This window comes from Manihot esculenta, chromosome 7 (assembly GCF_001659605.2).
Source record: "Manihot esculenta cultivar AM560-2 chromosome 7, M.esculenta_v8, whole genome shotgun sequence".
Classification (NCBI taxonomy): Eukaryota; Viridiplantae; Streptophyta; class Magnoliopsida; order Malpighiales; family Euphorbiaceae; genus Manihot; species Manihot esculenta.
In genome coordinates this window covers 31,763,121-31,786,016 of record NC_035167.2, presented here as the reverse complement: position 1 = coordinate 31,786,016, position 22,896 = coordinate 31,763,121, and the positions used below count along the sequence as shown (strand labels likewise).

General features: G+C 31.4%; 2 protein-coding genes across 6 annotated transcripts; both read left to right on the top strand.

The window, feature by feature from the left end:
* The first annotated feature begins 3,482 nt into the window (after window positions 1-3,482).
* LOC110618514 (ras-related protein RABE1a) lies at window positions 3,483-9,869 on the top strand. Of its 3 annotated transcripts, none has more exons than XR_006351137.1 (9): window positions 3,483-3,639; window positions 3,720-3,821; window positions 5,294-5,366; window positions 5,840-5,940; window positions 8,162-8,227; window positions 8,520-8,617; window positions 8,979-9,150; window positions 9,238-9,330; window positions 9,511-9,869. XR_006351137.1 is itself a non-coding variant. In XM_021761657.2 (9 exons), exons 1-9 carry the CDS (start codon window positions 3,513-3,515, stop codon window positions 9,571-9,573), a joined length of 786 nt encoding a protein of 261 aa, XP_021617349.1. In that variant the 5' UTR covers window positions 3,487-3,512; the 3' UTR covers window positions 9,574-9,869. The 3 variants fall into 3 exon arrangements, 2 of the variants coding, with proteins under 2 accessions (XP_021617350.1, XP_021617349.1); XM_021761657.2 differs by having other exon boundaries at window positions 3,487-3,639; window positions 9,088-9,150; XM_021761658.2 differs by lacking the exon at window positions 8,979-9,150 and having other exon boundaries at window positions 3,485-3,639.
* Window positions 9,870-10,858: 989 nt separating this feature from the next.
* Window positions 10,859-18,725, top strand: LOC110619690 (2-oxoglutarate dehydrogenase, mitochondrial). Of its 3 annotated transcripts, none has more exons than XM_021763230.2 (9): window positions 10,859-11,013; window positions 11,628-13,193; window positions 13,471-13,697; window positions 13,784-14,116; window positions 14,354-14,600; window positions 15,129-15,257; window positions 15,346-15,561; window positions 15,657-15,780; window positions 18,247-18,725. In XM_021763230.2, the coding sequence occupies exons 2-9, from the start codon at window positions 11,643-11,645 to the stop codon at window positions 18,483-18,485; spliced, it is 3,066 nt and encodes a 1,021-aa protein (XP_021618922.1). In that variant the 5' UTR covers window positions 10,859-11,013; window positions 11,628-11,642; the 3' UTR covers window positions 18,486-18,725. The 3 variants fall into 3 exon arrangements, with proteins under 3 accessions (XP_021618922.1, XP_021618924.1, XP_021618923.1); XM_021763232.2 differs by having other exon boundaries at window positions 11,537-13,193; XM_021763231.2 differs by having other exon boundaries at window positions 11,519-13,193.
* Window positions 18,726-22,896: the final 4,171 nt, after the last annotated feature.

Here is a 22,896-nt window from a genome sequence, read left to right as displayed (position 1 = left end):
GGTGGTAGAGACGAGGGCTCCTTTGTTGGCAACAAACTTAGTAGTAACTTGTGATGTGGAACCCTATGGCACAAGCCTCAATTCCACACACACAAGTAGATATGAAATCCAAAGATTTGATAAATCCACCTCCTATAGCACCCCACACTTAGAGAAGCTAAAACACCAATGATCAAAGGATTTAGATAAGAATCTGACAAACGTCACAACGAATAGTTGATAAGTTAGCCAAGATTAAACACCAATGATTGAAGGATTTAGATAAGAATCTGACAAACGTTACAATGAATAGTTGATAAGTTAGCCAAGATTCTTAGTGCAATTGATGAAAGCAAATCCTCACTCTCACTCAAAGCAATGCACGCCAAAGTCATGAAAAAAGAATTTTGAAAATTTAGATTCAAAGATGCCTCTTACAAGTGTTTCTTATCCTTATATAGTAAGGAGAGAAAATAAAACCCTAAGACACTCTTCTTAGGCCTGACTGAACCACACACAAGACCCAAGCCCAATCACACACTAAAATAACACATCAAACACATAAGTATTAAAACATAAATCCAAAACATGGCCCAACACTCTAAAACTTAAAAGATAAAATATGGCTAGAATACAAGTCCAAGCAAAACCAAAATAAAACAAGTGTTTAAATAATAAAACATAGCAAGTCCATCATAACAAAGCTGAATCTTTATAAAAACCTTTCTTGATATTCACTTTAGACTTCCTTTTGTGTAGCTTTGCCCCATAGGTTTGATTAGACTTCCTACACCTATGATTGCAAGTGTTGCACCAAATCTGCTCTATATAAGTTGAAGCACACCCCAAATGTATATGGATCACACACTAAAATAACACATCAAACACATAAGTATTAAAACATAAGTCCAAAACATGGCCTAACACTCTAAAACTTAAAAGATAAAATATAGCTAGAATACAAGCCCAAGCAAAACCAAAATAAAACAAGTGTTTAAATAATAAAACATAGCAAGTCCATCATAACAAAGCTGAATCTTCATAAAAACCTTTCTTGATCTTCACTTTAGGCTTCTTTTTGTGTAGTTTTGGCCCATAGGTTTGATTAGGCTCCCTAAGCCTATGATTGCAAGTGTTGCACCAAATCTGCCCCATATAAGTTAAAGCACGCCCAAATGTATATGGATCATATGAATATGATTTTGAACTCTTTTTAGATCCATTTAAATGATATAAGTTTGCTTCACATCATTGTTAGAAATTTGTCTTATTGGATCCGTATCAACTTGCATGTTGTCAACCATTTTAAGAGTAGAGGGAAATGAAAAAGTGTTTTTGAGAGAAAATGAATAGAAAACTGGATTTAATCTAAATGAATAGAAAGAATTCAATGAATTTTCTAGCAACGGAATCAAATGATGTGGCTGAAAATAAGTTGAACTGTGATTGGTCAATTTACAAAAGAGAGAGAGTGAGGTGGTTGGAGCCTATAGGTAACCACTCCAATGCTTAAGTCAGTAAATTGCTAGAAAGAGCAAGTGTAATAGATATATCTAGCGTAGAAGAGGTATGTAAGAATGTGTACCTTGAACCTATGTTCAAGTTACTTTTATGCTGTAAGAAAAGAAGGTAAATTAGTAGTATTCCTAAAAATTCGATTGACACCAGCTAGTGGAAAAGAGATTTCGTGATAGTAGGTCTTCTATGGATTTATTTTATAACGTTTTTCAATGGTAATAAAATGTTCTAAGAGACGTGGCTAGTTCCACGGAGCGAGCCTTTACTAAATCAGACATATTTTCTACTTTCGACCTTGCCTCCACATCATAAGTAGTTAAGTCATAACATATGTGTATTTTAATTGTAAGGGTGTCGTCACGTGAACCAACAATAAGCCACCAATATGTAATAAATTTTGGGCGAGCACCGAATCATATCAAATATTGTGAAAATAGATATGTTTGTAGGTTAAAACAAAGACCTTTGTTGTTAAAAATCACTGGGAGGATATCGTATCTCATGCTCCCTCATAAAACAAATGTACAAATAGAAGGTATTAATCACTATTAATCATTTCCACATATTTTTCTATAATTGATTCGTTATACCTGGCCCAAAATCTAATTTATTTATACTAATAGAAATATTTGTATTTATATATGAGTTATTATAATTTGTGCTAAATTCTAAACCGAACACATTTAGATCTCCAATCACTATACCAATTACACCAATTTAAATAAACACCAAACGAAAATAAAGAGCGCAATCATAAATGTTATCTTTCACTGACTATTTGAGTGAAGGCCAAAGCAGTGAGCATATCTCAGTATTTTAAAGAAGTAAGCATATCCTTTTATCTCCATGGCTTGTGGGTTACTGATTTTGATAGTTGAAATAATTGCGCTCGATGAGATTTGGAGTTTGGATCTCTCTTTTTCCGGAGAAAAGGAGGGGAGAAAGAAAGAAACAATATAGAGAAAGAGAAAGAAAGAATGAAGCAAGGATAATTTAATAATTTTAAAAATTACTTGGACTATTAAAATAAGGGAGACTTTGATTCAAAAATAAAATAAAATAAGGGAGACTAACAGCTAAAGTGGACATAGGTAGACATGGTTAAAGGTCAGTTATCATTTTAAATCAACGGTTTGATTCGATTTATAAATCGAATCAAAATTGACATGATTTATGATGGTTCGGTAATAATTTTTTGATGGTTATAGTCTAGTTTTAGTCCGATTTTATGGAAATTACGGTTTTTTACAGTTTTAATTTCAGTTCTAATTAGGTCTGAATTTTAAACAATAATTCTATTTCTATTAAAAAAATAAAGGAAAAAAATTAAATAAAAATATAAAAAAAATAAATATAAGTCTTAAATATTATTGAATTAATATTTAATTAAATAAATAAATCATACAAAATGTACCATTTACGTAATATAAAAACAAAATAATATTATTTTTAAATGAAAATAATATTTTTATAAATAAAAACTTGAACTTAATTATTTATAATTTAATTTATTTATGTATGGATTTTAAATGAAAATTTTATAAAATAATTTATTTGAAAAATTTAAAATTAAATAAGAATAGAATTAAATCTTCATTTGAATCCAGGGATTTCAGTCTAATTTTGATTTTAGTTTAGAGAAGAGAGGTCTATAAACGGCCTTTTAATTTAAAGTTTTGATTTAATTCAAAAATTAAAATTAATTAATTGGTTTCAATTTATGTTCTGAATCGAATAAATGTCAGATTTAGACCGAAAAATCTCTAATTTTAATGGAAGTAAAATATAAACTAATAGTTAAATTTCAAAAGGCAAGGGATCCATTTATTAACATTATCAAATTATAAAGACTAAATTATAAAATTTTCTAAACCAGTTATTTTGGTCGAAGAAATTTCTCTAAATAGATTAAAAGTATAGAATCTGAATATAATCATTTTATAAGAAGAATCTATCAAGTGTGAGCAAAAGTACGCTAGGAAAAGTACAGGTTCACTCCAATTGGCAGGATACAAATGCAAGAAGAAAGAAAATGTAGCCACGTAACATCCGCGGAGAGAGACAAGGGAGTCCCAAACTCGTTGGGGACAATCTTTGCATCTCTCCCTCTCTCTGTCTCTCTCTTGCTTGGCCAACCTAACGGTTGCTCTCTCCCTCTCTTTATATCGGTCTCTCTCTCTCTCTATATCTGTAAATGTATCTGTAGTTTTGTTTGTTAACAGAGGGAATTCGATTCGTTTGGAGGATAACGATGGCTGCACCACCAGCAAGGGCTCGTGCTGATTACGATTACTTGATTAAGCTTCTCTTGATTGGGGATAGCGGTCAGTCAGCTGCTCTTTCCCTTTCCTTTATGTTGTTTTTATTTCTCACTGTTTGGTTTGGATTTGTTTCTGGGGATAAGCCATTCGGTTAATTGATTTGAAATGTGATGTAGCGATAGGGGTTTTCGTCGTTTCAGCAAATGGGTACTGGTCTTTTTTTTTTGTCCTTGGATGCCAAATTTTCGAGTTTGTCACGCATGTGCTGATGTTTCCCTCGTGTTCATGTGTTAATGTGGTTTGGTCTTATTTTTTATGCGAGGATTGTTGCTTTGTGGGGCTTAGTCTGGATGATTATGCTTGGAATTTTTTTTTTTTATCGATGTTATTTACATGGAAAGAAAAGTTTGTTTCTTTGTGATTCCTAAACGGATACGGATATGAGTTTTACTGCATAACTGTTTTATTGACAAAAGATTTGTTTATGCTTCTGTATGTTGTACCTATAAAATCTGTGCGGGCATGCATTGCCTAATGAACTCAGGCAAGGCAGTGGTCCATTTGTATTATGTTAGTTGGATTTTGCGGCATCAGTGAAACTCTATGAAGGCTTCCCTGCTAGCCAAGCTGAGTCTGAAGTCTAAGGCATTTGATGTTGCCGGCCTCACTCATATCAGATTTTTCAGTTGCATGCATCGCAGGGAAATTAGTGGATTTAGGTTTTGAAGATTCAAAAAATATGTTAGACATTGGAGTTGCATAAGTCTCCATGCAGTAGTTTTTGTGGAATATCAGTTTCTAACTCTGTACTTATTTTGGAGACTTGAAAGGCTTTGGATGCATAGCAGGGTACTCCATTTTCTTCTTTACTTTGGACCGCTAAGTCCTGCCATGCGAGCAGGGCTTTGAGTAAGTTAATCTGAAACAGTTTCAGAAATGAAAACAGTGAAATCGAAATGGGATGAACTGGGCTGAAAGGGAATGAATTGCTTGCTATTTCGGTGAATTCTTTTAAACCATTAGCAAAATGATTAAATGAAAAGTAAATCAATAACTCAACCAAGAATGCTAGAGTCTCCACCTTTTTGGTGTTAGGAAACTGTGAAACGTTATCTATCCTCCCAACTCACCCATATAACCTGTTTCAAATGCGTCTCACCATGAATTGCAAATCATCATAGATGAAACAGTAAATAATGGATCATTACCTTGAAATTCTGAGACACAATAGGTGTATCATTATTTAGGACCATGCATGTGGGCATAATCTGTGTTTTTCTTTATCTCTAAATGGCTAATATTTTTGTAGGTATCCTCAGGGTTGTTTTGTACTGTGTTGTGAGAACAATCAGAAGTTTTACATGTTCTTATTGTTCTCGAAATTGTTATCCCTCTCTGATCTTTGAAGTTTAGATGAGTATGTGAAGATTGATAATATTTGGTACTTGTATGCTGGCGTTATTTGTTGATTTCTTTGGTAACTCTTGGCTATTATTGTGTAATTATTTGACAATCTTGTTCTTGTAACTTTGCAGGTGTCGGGAAGAGTTGTCTGCTACTGCGTTTCTCTGATGGTTCCTTTACAACCAGTTTCATTACCACTATTGGGTTGATATCTTTGAGAACTCTGCTATCTTTGTTTTAGAACTATTTTAGCATCATTTTCTGACTTGAATATTGAGAAGTAGGCTAATGATATTTGGCAGGATGAGAATATTGAGATGTAGGCCAATGATATCATATAGGACTTTGAATTTGAGAAGTTGGTTAATGATCTTTAGCAGAAGGTTCTGCTCAAGCGATTTACTGGTCAATATCTTTGGCAGTTGTTGAAGTACAGTTTGCCATTTAGTTTCACTTCCAGTGACTTGTTAAGTACTGTTAAAAGCTTTTGTGGCAAGTCACATTAAGTTAGAAGGCAGTTGATTAATCTTTCAGCTATACTTCTAATTGTGCTGTGTAGGTTCTACTGTATGGCTGTCCATATATGTTGAATACATTTGTCTACTGCTGAAAGATAAAAGCTTCATTTAAAATGGTCTCCATTTTTTTTAATCCTACTTATTTACTTCTTTGAACAGCATTGACTTTAAAATAAGAACAGTCGAGCTTGATGGAAAACGAATCAAATTGCAAATCTGGGATACGGCAGGTCAGGAGCGTTTTCGAACAATCACAACAGGTTTGTCTTTGGGCTTCGACCTGGTGGGCTTTTGTTCTCAAAATGTGTGGATGGTTTTCTAGATGCTGCTCACCTTATTTGCATTTGAAAGTTTTCATATAATGCATCAGTAGTTTCTATTGTTATTTTGTTCACAAAAACAATGTTTACTTCACGGAATTTTTGTATTTTATAAGGTAAATTATACTTTAGTTCCTAGATTTTAGCATAATTAACGGATTGATTCTTGTATTTTTAAAACCAAACACTTAAATCCTCTATAATCAGTCTGTTCAAATTAGAGGTTCCTCTATTCATTTTGCTGTTAAAAAGTGTGAAATATCTTTATTACCCTTTTTAAATGTATAAACTACAATTGAGTAATTAAGTTTTAGCATAATTAATAGATTTGTCCCTATATTTTTAAAAGTGTATATTTAAATCCTTTTATAATCAGTCTGTCATCATTTATTATAATTTAAACATTTTGATCCTTCATTTTTTTTATTTGAAAGAGCACTTAAATTTCCATTAACTTTTATCTATAATATCTCATTTAACTAATTTTTAAAACTTTTTGTTCTTTAATTTTCATTCATTAAAATATTTCAATATTTATATCTTCAAAACTTTCAGAAAATATTTACAACTCCAGCTAGTACCAAGTAGGTTGTAAATTTTTATAAAGAGTATTTTAGAAAGAAATTGTACACTCAGAAGAAAATTGATTATTCACTAGTTTTGAACTAATGTCTATAACGGATGTAATTTTAGACGGATTAAATATGAAGGAATTTAAGGATTTAGTTTTAAAATTACAAGGACTGATCCATCAATTATGCTAAAATTTAGAGTAATTTTAGACGGATTAAATATAAAGGAATTTAAGGATTTATTTTTAAAAATATAAGGATTGATCCATCAATTATGTTAAAATTTAGGGACCAAAGCGTAATTTACATAATATAAAATTATTCATTTATATTGGAAAGGATTTAAGTGTTCATGAGGGTATTTTAGGTATTTGAAATATTTATCCTCTCTTTGACCGGTTGACTAACGGAATTATGGATGGAATGACCTTCAATTTGGATGGGTTGATTATTTAAGGATTTAAGTGTTCGATTTTAAAAATATAGGGACCGATCTGTTAATTACGTTAAAACTCAGAGACTAACATATAATTTACCCCATTTTATATAAGTTTATGTAAAGTGATAATTATTTTTTGTGAAGCAATAACTTTACAGAAATATATTAGATTAGCGGCAAGATAATAATTATTTAAAATATGTATATATAATATTATTTATTTATTTATTTTTAAGTTAATATAATACAATATATTAAAATAACAACATTAAATTGAATTACTTAATTTAATAATAAAAATATAACAATATTATTATTACTTAAAACTCATATTTTGTTATATTATTTATTAAAAAAATACTTTTATTTTATTTTTGTGAAGCATCACTATTTTTTTTTTTATATATTTCTACTTATTTTATTTTTGTGAAGCATCACTATTTTTTTTTTATATATTTCTACTAAGTGTCACTTTTTTTTAGTAATTTGATAAACTTTTTTTGTAAAATAATTACTACAAAAAATGTGTATCCCTTTACATAAATTTATGAAATAAAATACATAAATACCATGAAGTTTAAATTTTTAATAAATTATTAAAATATTCTATTTATATATTTTTTGAAATATCATCCTTTCTGTTAATCTAATATGTTTTCCGTGAAGTGATTGTTTTATTTTAAAAAAAAAAAAAAACATTTTACAGAAAGTTTGAGATAAAACCTAATATTTGTAAGTTTTATTTATTTTTTTTGTTTTGGGGAAACAAAGTATTCAGAGATGCTGCCATTAGCATTTTATATCCTTGAAACTTTCAAGACTGTAATGTTACCTCACCGGGTTCTTGCTGTTGAGCCTATTTGATGTAAATAAGAATCAAATAGAATATTTTGGAAACACTGAAGGTAAAAAACTCAAAAGGGGAAAAAACTGTTCAAATAAAAGCTTTTGAGTGAAAATGGGGAATTTCGTATAAATAAGATGATTCCATCAAGTTGATGAGCTGGTTGGTTGCTAAGATATTTGGAGCCATATGTCATGAAGAGGGCTAGGTTAAAGTTAATGTGCTTGTTTTTTTCTCATTTAAATACTTCTAATCCCATTTTTATTTGAATTGGATTTTGCTCATGTACTTTATATTTTTCTGCAGCATATTACCGTGGAGCCATGGGGATTTTGTTGGTGTATGATGTTACTGATGAATCATCTTTCAACAGTAAATTCACCTTATATGTTTTTCTCTATATTTAATTTGAAGAGCTTTGTTGAATATGCTACTCATAATGTTGGTGATTTATCACCTTATCTACTGCTTGCAACTTCCCTTTCTTGTTATTGGTAATCAATGAAAATATGTTTTCCGTTTGATTCTTACACACTTGTTTGGTTGGATGGGTGATGCAAAAACTTTGTTAGAGTGGAGCTTCTCTTTTATCCTATAACTTTTTCTTCTATGTTTATACGACCATTTCTTGATGCTTATAGATGTTGCTTGTCTTCATGATCAGATATTAGGAACTGGATTTGCAATATAGAGCAACATGCTACTGACAATGTCAACAAAGTACTTGTGGGAAACAAGGCAGATATGGATGAAAGTAAAAGGGTAGGTATTGTTTTCTGTAACCTAGAGGATATGCTTGTTTCCTTGCCTGGTAGATTGTATTATTGAGTTCTGCAATTGAGCATCAGCCATCAACTTTTCTATGACAAAGTTCTTTAACTAACTTTACGTGCTCTTCCACAATCTTTCACGCCCAAAAAGTGTCAAGGAAATATAGAGGATATGCTTGTTTCCTTGCCTGGTAGATTATATTATTGAGTTCTTCAATTGAGCATCAGCCATCAACTTTTCTATGACAAAGTTCTTTAACTAACTTTACGTGTTCTTCCACAATCTTTCACACCCAAAAAGTGTCAAAGAAATAAGAGTGTGTGGCTGATCTAAAATTGTTATGCCATAAAAGTTAGGTGTTTCATTTCAATCTGTCTCTCCATGTGTGTGTGTGTGCGCGCACGCGTGTGCGAGCGTGCCATCCACTGTTGATGAGGAAGATATTCTGTGTCATTCCTTAGGCTGTGCCTACATCCAATGGTAAAGCTCTTGCAGATGAGTATGGTATCAAGTTCTTTGAAACTGTAAGTATCAGTTATATGCTGCCAAAGTTGGACCTTCACAGCTTCATCTGTGCTTCTCTGTTGATACCAAAAGTTCATGTTTTGCAGAGTGCAAAGACAAATTTGAATGTGGATGAGGTTTTCTTTTCAATTGCAAAGGATATCAAGCAAAGGCTTGCAGAAACCGATTCCAAGGCTGATGTAATTTTTTGTTTTTATTTTAGCTTCATATTTCCACTTTTTCTTTTCTTTTCTTTTCTTCCCCTCTTTCTGATAAGAGATTCTTTTGTTATTTCCTCTTTCTTTTACCTGCTTTTTCCTCAGTTATATATATTTCTTTTCAAATAGTGATATATTTCTCCACTTCTCCTGGTGCTGCAGCCTCAAACAATCAAGGTCAACCAACCAGACCAAGCAGCTCAAACGTCAGGTTGCTGTGGCTGATAAAGGAGAAGGAGAAGGAGAAGGTTATGCCAATGGCACCAACTGGGGTATAAAATTGATTCTGATGACATTGTGCAGGGCCAGATATCTGTGCCCTTATTATTTTTCCTAATTACCAAGCTTAGTGTGTTGAAGGCAGTATTTATTTGCTTAATATGTGGAATTTATTATGACACTCTTTTGACACTTGCTCTACTTTGGGGCTTGAATTCATTTGACTGGCATTGATGTAGATAGATAATCAAAAAATTTAGCTCATTTCTTCTGATATTATGATATTTCTCATTTTCCTTTTAGTTTTTTATGAGCATTTGATCTTCCTGCCTATTGTTGAGCTAATTGTTTAAAGAGGCTAGTCATTCTGTAGATTTATGGGGAGATCATGTTCACCCATTAATAATAATTTTAATTAAGTGTTGGATATGTTTTTCTTTTCATTTAAATTAACGGTAATTTGCTTTTAATTTTGGGCAGAATCAAAATTACAGGATTAGATGGTCTAATTTTCAAAATGCAGGGACCAAATCATAATAGTGAAGGACCAATTAGTAAATTTTATAAAATTTTAAAAGGATGAATTTCTATTTTTAATCTATAATGTCTAATTATTTTTGTTTTGACTTTACTCAAATGTTTTAATTTAAGACTAAATTAGCTCATTTTAACAAAAAATTGAAATAATAATAATATTTACAGGTTAATTCTAACACTAAAAATTATAATAAATAATTTTAATATTAAAATTTAAAGTAGTATTCATTATTGAAAATTATTATTTTAATTTTTTAGTAAATAGATTGAATAAAAAATTAATTTTAAATGTAATTAGATATCTCAATAAAATTTAGAGATGTTTAAATGCCTTGACTAGTATGGAAAAATTATTATTTAATTTATAATATAAAAAATTTATTAATTGAATTTTTAATTTTAAAAATATATTAATATATTTTTAAAATTTTAAAACATTTATTAAATATTTATGAGGAGTATAAAATATCTTTAACATTAAAAATTAATTAGTAAATATTTTTAAAAATTTTAAAGTAATTTTTAAAATTAATAGATTAATTAATAAAATTTTCTATATATAGTAAGTTTTTGTGTGGGGGATTTTTTTAATAAAAAAGGTGTGAATGCTATAAATAAAAAAAATATATATATATTCAAATAAAATATTATTAAAACGTGTAAGAGTCTAGGGTTGGCTCTGATTTGAATCAGCAAACCAGGCCCCAGTCAAAACTAAACAGCTTTCAACAAATAATAATAATAAACAAATAAAAGAAAATTCAATTTCCAGCTTCCAGAGTACAGGAAAACACAGGAAATAATAAAAATGGAAAGTGGCCATCACACTTGGATTCAACACAGCCATCTCTGAGCAGCCATTAGGTTTTTCATTTTACCTCTCTCTCTCTCTGTCTCGCGCGCGCGCCGGTAACGTTCTCATTCCTCGTCTCTGATCACTGCATTTCCATTTGTTATTTTCTTTCAAATCTGCTTCTCCATCTGTGTGATCTGCATTTCGTTTCTTGATTAACTGATTATTTGCTTGCATGTGATTAACTATGTTTGGTTGCTGGGATTGGAGGAGTTCAGTGAAACCAACAAATGGAAAAAATGATGTTTCTGGTTCTGCTATTTATGCTTTAGTTGAATAGGAGATTTTGGTTCTGGAAGCTTTTTTATTTTTTTGTACATTTACTCGATTTTTATTACCGCTATCCTCTCTGGATGTTTTTTAATCTGGAACTTTATATCACTAATCTCTATATCCAAATTAATTTGTCATTGACATATTATGTTTTCCCCCCATCTTTATATTTTTATGTTAACCGCATAATCATACTTGGAAAATGTTCTGACAGTCGTACAGTCGATTGAGATGTTAGGTTAATAAGCTCTATTATCGGGTATGTTTAACTTTTTTTTTGGGGTTTAGAACTTTCTTTTATAACAGGCGTTTTTTTCTACAAGAGAAGGTGCATATGTTTATGCTTGAAGTTTAATCCGGAGGTTGCAATCTTTGACAAATTTGTGGCATTTAACAGTGTGCATTGTTCTCTATGGCGTGGTTTAGAGCTGGCACTAGCGTGGCAAGGCTTGCCATTAGAAGGACTTTATCACAGAGTGGATCATACACAACTAGAACACGGATCATTCCTTCTCAAAGTCGATATTTCCATACCACTGTTTTTAAGTCCAAGGCACAAACTGCACCTGTCCCTCGTCCGGTGCCCCTCTCCAGGCTAACTGATAGCTTCTTAGATGGAACCAGTAGTGTTTACTTGGAGGAGTTACAACGAGCTTGGGAAGCTGATCCGAATAGTGTGGACGAGTCGTGGGACAATTTCTTTAGAAATTTTGTCGGTCAGGCAGCCACGTCCCCTGGAATTTCAGGCCAGACAATTCAGGAGAGTATGCGTTTGCTGTTACTTGTGAGGGCTTACCAAGTCAATGGTCACATGAAAGCTAAGTTGGACCCTTTGGGCTTGGAAGAAAGAGAAATTCCAGAGGATTTAGACCCAGCACTTTATGGGTTCACAGAAGCTGACCTTGATAGAGAATTCTTTTTAGGAGTGTGGAGAATGTCTGGGTTTTTGTCTGAAAATCGTCCAGTGCGGACCCTTAGGTCCATATTGACCCGGCTTGAGCAGGCTTATTGTGGGAGCATTGGTTTTGAGTACATGCACATTGCAGATCATGATAAATGTAACTGGTTAAGAGACAAGATTGAAACTCCAACGCCTATGCAGTACAATCGCCAGCGCCGTGAAGTTATTCTTGATAGGCTAATATGGAGTACACAATTTGAGAACTTCTTGGCCACCAAGTGGACAACGGCCAAGCGGTTTGGACTTGAAGGTGGGGAGACCCTTATTCCAGGTATGAAGGAGATGTTTGATAGAGCAGCAGATCTTGGTGTTGAAAGCATAGTTATTGGGATGCCCCATAGAGGAAGATTAAATGTTCTTGGTAATGTTGTTCGGAAGCCACTCCGACAAATATTTAGTGAGTTCAGTGGTGGTACAAAGCCTGTAGATGAAGTTGGTCTCTACACAGGAACTGGTGATGTGAAATATCACTTGGGAACCTCTTATGATCGTCCAACCAGAGGTGGGAAGAGAATCCATCTGTCATTGGTTGCAAATCCTAGTCACTTGGAAGCTGTCGATCCTGTTGTTATTGGGAAAACCAGAGCTAAGCAGTATTACTCCAATGATGAACACAGGACAAAAAACATGGGAGTTTTGATTCATGGTGATGGTAGCTTTGCTGGACAAGGTGTAGTTTATGAAACTCTACATCTTAGTGCACTGCCAAGCTACACTACTGGTGGAACTATACACATTGTGGTGAATAACCAAGTTGCTTTCACTACTGATCCAAGGGCTGGCAGATCTTCACAGTATTGTACAGATGTTGCCAAGGCTTTGAATGCTCCCATTTTCCATGTTAACGGCGATGATGTGGAGGCAGTTGTTCATGCCTGTGAGCTTGCGGCTGAGTGGCGCCAGACTTTCCATTCAGATGTTGTGGTTGATTTGGTGTGTTACCGTCGATTTGGGCATAATGAGATTGATGAGCCATCTTTCACTCAACCCAAAATGTATCAGGTTAGCATTCTATTTTTCACGTGAACTAGAAGTCCAGAACTCCTTTTGCCTCCCTCCTTCCCCTTTTTTCTCCTTCCCCATGCCCAAGTTTGCTAGAATTTCACTTTTCTTGTTAGGTATAATCACCTTTTTCCTCCATTCTGTGATGTCCTTTACTTTGTTATCTTGGGTGTATAACACCCTGATTTTCCACAAGTAGGTAGTAGCATCTGTTCAAATTCTGCCTTCAGATGTGTCAAGATCACTTCTCACACTTCTTATTTGGTTTGGTGAGCAGGTAATTCGAAATCATCCCTCATCTCTTGAGATTTATCAAAAGAAACTTTTAGAATCCAGCCAGGTGGGTGAGGAAGATATTCTGAAGATACAAGAGAAGGTCAATAAGATACTCAATGAAGAATTCTTGGCAAGCAAAGATTATGTTCCTAAAAGAAGAGATTGGCTTTCATCTCATTGGGCTGGGTTTAAGTCACCTGAGCAGATTTCACGTATCCGAAACACTGGGTATGCCAGCATCCTTACCCGATTTGAATATGGGGGCTGTCTCTAACTTAAGCATTTCTTCATTAAACTATTATGCTGTTATGCAGGGTGAAACCTGAGATCTTGAAGAATGTTGGTAAGGCAATCACAACTTTTCCAGATAATTTTAAGCCTCACAGAGCTGTAAAGAAGGTTTATGAACAACGTGCACAAATGATTGAAACTGGGGAAGGAATTGACTGGGCACTTGCAGAAGCTCTTGCTTTTGCCACTTTGGTTGTAGAAGGTAATCATGTTAGATTGAGTGGCCAGGACGTTGAAAGAGGTACATTTAGTCACCGACATTCAGTAGTTCATGATCAAGAAACTGGGGAGAAGTATTGCCCTCTGGACCATGTTATCATGAACCAAAACGAGGAGATGTTTACTGTCAGTAACAGGTACTACTATTTGACATGTTTTCATTGCATAACTTCTGTGGAATAAAATAATTGAACTTAGCTTGAGCATCCTTGGAACTTAAGTTGGTTAGTTATTTTAAAATGACAGTGCTGTGGTGAAAAAGGTTATTTTATCCCTGCTTGCTTGAGGAATGATGGAGATTCCCAAAATCTTGTTGAATTGGGTTATGTAGGTTATTTTTGTTAGTAATTAGAGCAACATATTTGTTTCTGCAGTTCTCTTTCAGAGTTTGGCGTTCTTGGATTTGAATTGGGTTACTCGATGGAAAATCCCAATTCATTGGTAATCTGGGAAGCTCAATTTGGTGATTTTGCCAATGGGGCTCAAGTGATATTTGATCAGTTTCTTAGTAGCGGTGAATCAAAGTGGTTACGACAAACTGGGCTTGTTGTGCTTCTTCCTCATGGATATGATGGTCAGGGTCCTGAACATTCAAGTGCACGATTGGAACGCTTCCTTCAGGTATTCCCCTGCAAATGAATTGTATTGCACCTTGATATGCTCTAATAACTTCCAGTCCATTCTGTTTCTTTGCTTTGTTGTTGTTTTTTTCCCCCTGAAAAAGAAAATACATGGATGTTATGATTGCTGCTATTTTGTTGAAGATAATATATTTGCATGTCTACCTTGCTTGCATTTCTTTGCTTCATTTTAGGCATTGATTGGGTGCTCAAGGGTCGAAATTTGTTGAAGGAATTCAGTTTAATTTCATTCTTGCACAAGCCAGTCCTGTGAGAGGTTGACAGTTTGGTTTTTCACATCATTCTGATCACTGAAGGGCCAATACAATTGCTAATTGATACTTTCTGTGGAATCCAATTCTCATTTTTCCGCCTTGAGTCTGATTTTTCGTCACAAACTACTTTAGTTTGTTGAATTCATGATTTATATTCTGCTATATATTGTTTTCTTCTAAGATCTGCAAATGTACCTGGTTGGGATTCCAAAACAGTACAACTAATACGCTTGTGCATTCTTTTATTTTTTCAGATGAGTGATGACAATCCTTATGTCATTCCTGAAATGGACCCAACTCTTCGGAAGCAAATCCAGGAATGTAATTGGCAAGTTGTAAATGTTACAACCCCTGCTAATTACTTCCATGTCTTGCGGCGCCAGGTGGGTGCAATCAATTAATTGTCTGATGAAACAACCTCTTGAAGATGAACATCTTCATTTTCTCATGTTCTCTAGTTTTATTTTCCAGCTACACAGGGGATTCCGTAAGCCCCTTGTTGTGATGGCTCCCAAAAACCTCCTCCGTCACAAGGATTGCAAATCAAACCTATCTGAGTTTGATGATGTCCAAGGGCACCCGGGCTTTGACAAACAGGGTACTAGATTTAAGCGTCTCATAAAGGATCAGAATGACCACTCTGATCTTGAAAAGGGTATCAGACGCCTGGTTCTTTGCTCTGGAAAGGTGTGTCGTGCTTTCAGCTATTGCCTACTTCTCTCTTATACTTTTCATACTGAAGATGTATAAGATATTAATACTTAACATTTGACCCCTTGTAGGTTTATTACGAACTTGATGAAGAGCGCAAAAAGAATAGTGCTCAGGACGTTGCAATATGTAGGGTGGAGCAATTGTGTCCATTCCCATATGATCTCATCCAGCGTGAGCTCAAGAGATATCCAAGTATGTTTTCTAAAATATAGCTTGATAAGAAGTTAGAATGCATAAAAACATTTTCTAACTTTCATCTGCAATACAGTGAAATAGTTTATTAGTATTCTGCTATTTTTTGCTCAACTATCAAATGAGGAAAGAAAGGGTGGAATCTACAATTTTCTGCATGCCATAGAAGAAAAAAATATATATGTTCATAAATCATGGGGATAATGAAATAATTTGAGTAATTAGTAGCTGGTCCATTCAATCCTTCTAATTTTGAGGGTTTGATATAGAAGAAGGCTTGCCCTTCCTTCCTAACCTCTATCCAATCCCAAAAAAGGTAATATATCTTTCTTCATGACGTTGCATGAAGCTCACAAGAATAACACAAACTCATACATGAAAGTGAAAATTTGAGAGAAGAAACTCAACCTAAAATTTATATTAATCAAAAAGCTGCTAAATACATGTAAAAATCTAGAATATTTATATAGTTTTAATTCCCATAAACGGAATAGGAATAGAACTCTACTAACTAGGAAGTTAAAACATATTAAATACCTAGTTAAACTAGGAATAGGTTTGGTCCTAACTAGAGTATGATTAAAAAATTCCTAAATAAAACAAAAGACACTAAAAACTAATTTATAAATAATAGCCAGCTAAATAGGAAGTCTAAATGAAGCAAAAGTGTTCAGAAAATAAATCTGGATCAAAAAAGCAAAATATCTCTCTCCACCGTGCGGGACACGCCGGGTGGAACCAGAAAATTTTTATTGAGGGTGCCAAGTAAAAATATATAGCTATTAATAAATTACATCAAAAAGTTTTATTCATCAAATTTTTAGTCAAGTTCAAAAATACTTGCTGAATCGAATTGATATTATGAGAAAATAATAAAACTAAAAAACATATATGATTGATTAAATAGCATATATATTATAATAATGATAACAAATTATCAATAAATGTATAGTTAATTATTAAATTAAAATTAATCAAATTGATAATACAAAATTAAAATTACTAAAAAAATTAAAACTAAAAGCAGTAATATCATAACAACTGGATTTCATATGTTCGGTAATTATATATGAAAACATAAAAAAATCAAATTAATTATAAGATTTTTATTGAATAAATTATGTAAACAATTTACAATCAATAAGTATTACATAATTATAATTTTAATTAATTTTATATGAAAATATTAGACTAAATTTCTTTATAAAATTCATAGAGTTAAAAAGTAAAAAAATACAAATCTTAAATATATGAAAAATAATATAAAAAGAGATATAAAAAATAAAAAATTAGTAAGATATAAAGTAAATATATTAGACAAAATAAATAATCTAAATTAATAATTCTAAATTTGTAAGAGAAGTAAAATCATATAAAAAATTAAAAATAAGTAAAATATAAAGTAAATATATCATACAAAAATAAATGATCTAAGTTAATAAATCTAAAATTTATAAGAAAAATAAAATCACTTATTCTTTTTATAATTATACATATATAAATAAAATAACTTTTTAATTTTGAATAAGAAGAAAATTAATATAAGATTATATGATATATTGTTATTAGATTGAGTTTCATTAATTTCAAAAACAAATTATCAACTACATTTTCATTTATAAATATAAATATTTCAAAATAATAATTAAGATAAACTGTTGTGTTTATTTGGTAACAAACAATTAATTTTGATGCTTCAATTTTAATTATAGTTTATATATTGGAAACTATTTAGGAAATAATTACAAGTTTGAGGGATCAATTAATGAAAATTTAAAATTTATTATACTCATCAAAAGGTTTTATAAATTCTTGAAGGGGCCAATAGAAAAATTAAAAGACCAACTAATAAAAAAAATATTTTGTTATGTGTAATTTAAAAAATTAAAAAAAAACCTAGGAGGGTTACTCCACTGGGACACGCCTTAGGGCATGTAGGCAGACTGGGAACATGCCCTAGTGCGTTGTGGAGGCAGACCGAGGATTCTGCCTTGAGCACACCCTGAGGAGTGCTGCAGGCTGTCTGGCTGGTTCTGCTTCAGCCCTGAAATTGGACACCTTGGATCCCTTGTTTCCTCAGCGATCAAGCCCCACATCACTTCACTATGTTCTTTTTCCTCCATCTTCTCTTTCCTCTCTCCCCATCTGCCAAACCAAACATTGACCCCTTTAGGCATTGAGGTTCTGGGTCAAAAGGAGTGCGTTTTAAAACCGCCATTTCAGATGTTGAAAACAATAGTTAGGGAAGTGGTGTTTTGTTATTTGGAGTATGCTAAAAGCCTAAAACATGTCAAATTTAATATCTAACTTGTACATTTAAAAGAGCGTTTTTCTCAATAATGACGCCAAATAGAACCATGGTGTAACAGTTGAACTTTTTTAGGGCCCTTTGCAGCTTCTCTCTGTTGACTGCGAAGATAATATGCCTTTTGACACCTTTTTTTTTCTTTCACTTTGTTCTTATAGATGCCGAGATTGTTTGGTGCCAGGAAGAGCCAATGAACATGGGTGCATACAGTTACATTGCACCCCGTCTTTGCACTGCAATGAAGGAATTGGAACGAGGATCTATAGAGGACATCAAGTATGTTGGACGTGCTCCATCTGCTTCAACAGCTACTGGTTTCTACCAAGTCCATGTAAAGGAGCAGACTGAACTACTGCAAAAAGCTATGCAGCCTGAACCCATAAAGTATCCTTTTTGAAGCCTTTGCAATCTTTTAAATGCAACCTCAAAGAACAATAGCCGTTTTGATAAAATCAACTTCTGTGGAGGCTGAATTTTTGTTTACATGTTTTGTTCGCGTTGCTGTTCTTTTACACATTTCTTTTATAGAAGCTGCTTCACACCCCAAGATATAATGTGATGCTTCATCTTTGTTTTCAAAGGAAAGTATTTCTAGAATATTTATGACCTTATTTATTTATTTATATTATATTATACATGTGAAGCATCACAGCAACAAGCACATTTCTTGGGCTTTTTTTTTTTTTTTTTTTTTTTATATATATATATTTTTTATAAATCCCGGGCTGCATGTTGCTTGTGTCCTACTTTCCAAGTTTGGCTTGATTGATGTAGTGTCAGGTGAACTAGATTTTGAAAGTAAATGGCAGTAAAATGATGACGTGCATACCGGGACTGTAAATGATGTTTATTTCCTTGATCTCGAAGCAGGAAGAAATTCTTAGATTCGGGGTGAGGCTGAAGTGTTTATAAGTTATTAAAATTGGGTATTTAAAAAAAAATTCAAATAATTACGATAATTTATATTTATATTTAATATTTTAAAATTTTCAATTTGTTATAATTATAATTTAAAGAATTAAATTAAATTAATTTATATAAATTAATGATAAATTATAATATAATTTTTAAAGTTTTATATTATTAATAAAATATATATTTTTTGTATTGAAATTAAATATATTTTAAATATTTATTATATAAAATATTATATATAAATAATATATTAAAATATTTCATTGAATATTTATATTTAATATTATAAATTATATGTATATTTTTTATATTTAAAAAATTTTATTTTTTATTAATGATATTTTAAATAAAATAAAATATTATATGTTTTAAATTATAAAACTTTATTTTTTTATATTTTAAATTTTTATTAATATTTATAATATTATATAAAAGTAGAAATAATGAGCAAATAATTGTGTCAAATTGAAAAAGATTTGAGTAAGATTATAAGTATATTTATTATTAATATTATTTAAAAAATATATTAAATAAAATATGTAATAAAGTTCTAAATTTAGATGTGAGGAATTTGTTTAGTCAAATTAACTTAAAGTGTATGGTATTTATAAATATCAAATTGAGAAATTGATCCCACTTGATTTTTTTTTTCACTTATAAACTCATATGGATTAGGTAAGAGCCCTATTTTAAATTATAGATGCAAAAACCTTTTCTTTTTGGTATATCACATTTGGTGTTCAAAGTACATTAGTTGACTAAATTGAATTTGAACCAGACAAACACATTCAGATTTTCTAAATTTTAAAAGTACTCCAATTGATACTAATTTCAGTTTAATAGAAAGTGCATTACCTAAAAGGACTTACCTACATATCTATTTATTCTATATTTTTTATTATTTAATTTTTTAAAATTATTATAATTAAGTATTTTAATAAAGATTATAAGTTAAATATTAACTGTGATTAATTTTTTTGTATATTTTTTTAATTATAAAATATTCCTTATAATTTTTTTTTAAAAGATTATTATTTTTTCTGTTAATGTTTTGATAGATGATATGACTTTTTGAAATTAAAGTTTATTCGATTTTAAGCAGATGATATGATATAAATATATTCTAATAACTTTGTTTAGTTATAATGTAAAAAATAAATTATTAATAAATTTATATATAATAATATTAATAAAATTATCAAAATCTAAAAAATAAACTCATCTTTTTAAAAAAATGAAAATGAATTAGTTTTCTTTCAGATTAAGAAAATTCTTTTTGATAATCAATTTTTTTAAATATTCCAAATATTAGAAAAAGGCAAAAAAAATATATTTTAGATAAAAAAATCAACTAATTAAGCTAAGCTAAGTGGCATTAATTATAGATAAGATAAACATGGGTCCTCGTATTTGCATTGCACCTCATCTTTACAATCTCCTTTATCCACTGGCTTTATTGTAATTTAATAAGTTTAATTTAAAATTAAATCGAATTAAATAAATTAAAAATTAAAATTTTAATATTTATAAAAATTAAACTGAACTGATTTTAATTAAAAATTAAACTGAATAAAATTAATTTGATTTGTTTCGATTCGATTAATTTAAATTTTTAATAAATTTTTTATTTTTTATATTTTATTTTTAATATTTTAAAATTTAATTTTAATTATGATTTAATCTCTCTATATTATTAAAATAATATATTATTATCACTAATCGATTCAATTTGATTTTTTTTTATTAAAATCAAATCAATTTAAAATAATTAAAATTTTTAAATTAAAAATTAAATTAAATTAAATTAAACTAAAATAAATAAAAAATTAAATTAAAATTTTAAATTAATTTAATTCAATCAATTTCTTTAATTTAAATTAAATAGTGATGTACCATAATTAGTTTTTGTTCATATTCATCTTCTTCTATGTAATCACTGTACCATCTAGAATTACGGAACCCATCAAATATTTCGAAATTTGAAGGTTTTATATTATTTAATTCTCTACAAAATTTGCTTCTTATAGTGATGGGTTTTGATTGGAGTTTCTTTAGATGATATAATTTTTGATTTTTTTAATAAATAAATAAATTGGCCAGATGCACATGAAAAAGGTTTTGGACAGTAACTAAATGATAAATTATATATTGTCTGAAAAGCAGAGATGTTTGTGTGGTGACAATTATTGGCAGAATGATAGTGATGGTACAATAATCGTTGAAAACACCCTACAAAATTACAAATTAGAGGGGATTTAAAAAAAAAATAAAATCAATCAATCTCATATTGTCACTAATAATAATTTGAAATATTTATCTGAAACTGTATTTTTTAAAAATTAAAAAGTTAATTAATGAATTTTTATTCTAAATTCACAAATATTAATTTTCCCTTGTATTGAATCCACAGCAGATCCCTTCTACCACTTTCTTATGCAAAGTCTATTCAAAGGGTCCACAAAAATACAAGCAGAAAAAGAAAAGAAAAAAAGGAGCCATTTACACTTCACATTCCACTAAAACAAGCACGTGTCTAATTGTGGGCAACGCTGGCACCGTTCATTTTGCCGCAGGTGGAGCCCATCAGAATCTCAGCCCTGTCAAGGATCCGAGCAAAGTCCCAGATCTGGAGATGAAGAATATTGCTCTGCCTTGTTGTCAGATCATCGTAGTCTTCCTCTTCAATTTCGTTATCAAATCGATCCTCTCCTTCTCACCGTCGCGTTGTCTTTGATCTTTGTCTCTTCGTTTTTGTTTCTCGTTCTCATTTGCATCATCGTCTTCATCCTCGTCAATACTGTCCAATTAATTGATCTCGATCTCAGAAAATCGTCCTCAGATTGGGGATCCTCAGGAAATCGTCCTCAGGTTGCAGGTCTGGTGGAATGGGTTGACGATGAAAGAAAATAATTATTTTCAGGCAGTTTTTTTCACATTCTGACTTTTTAGTTCTGTATTAAAAAATGCCAACTTTTTAATTAACTGAATTATATCCGGAGAAAAAGCTAGTAGTTCCTGCTATAATTTCATGTCCCTCTCCTTTTGATTCGCTCATCCTCAATTAAACGTATAAAAACTATGAATAAGTTCTTATTTCCCGTTATCCTCCACTATACTTCCAGCATTAAGGATGATTCAAGGACTGATGTTGAGCTAACTTGACTTAGATACACCATCTATTGCAGGATCTTCTTCCTTTATCTCTTTCGCTCTGTCTCCAACAACTCCTTTGATTTCCACGAAAAACTTCTCTTGAATTTGTGGGTACTTGATCAGATTCGCCATGATCCATTGCAAAGCTGTGAAGGTAGTGTTTGTGCCGACGTTAAGACTGCGATTTCTACTGGAATTCAAAGCGGTTAACGAGGAGTTGCAGCACCCACTTTCGAGCGTGAGGATAGGACTTCACTTTTAAAGGATGAAGGAGTTATGAAATGAAATTCTGGTGGGGAGACATTATGTAGGGCCATAAAAGACCGCGTTGATGTTATGCTGGTTGTTATTGACGACTTTACTGACCGCAAGGGTCGAAGGGCGCTCAACAAAAACTGCAGCATTTTGGATTTGGCTTGGTGGGTAAGATTGCGCAACAAAGATGGAAGGGCAAAGGCTGATGTGAAGAGTGATAACAAGGCCGAACTTGGTGTGGAGGGAACGTATGATATGCTTGAACTCGGCAAAAGATTTGCAAAGCCATAGAAAATTATTGATGATCAGAAAGTTAGAAGAGATTAGAGAAAGTAATAAACGGAAAATATTAAAGGGTATTATGGAAATTTTCTTTTTCTTCTCTCTTTTAATCATTAAAAATTATTTTGATTAACAGAAAAACTAATAAAATTATCTAATTATTATATTTAGGGATAATAAGGGACCTTTTAATTGATTTTAAA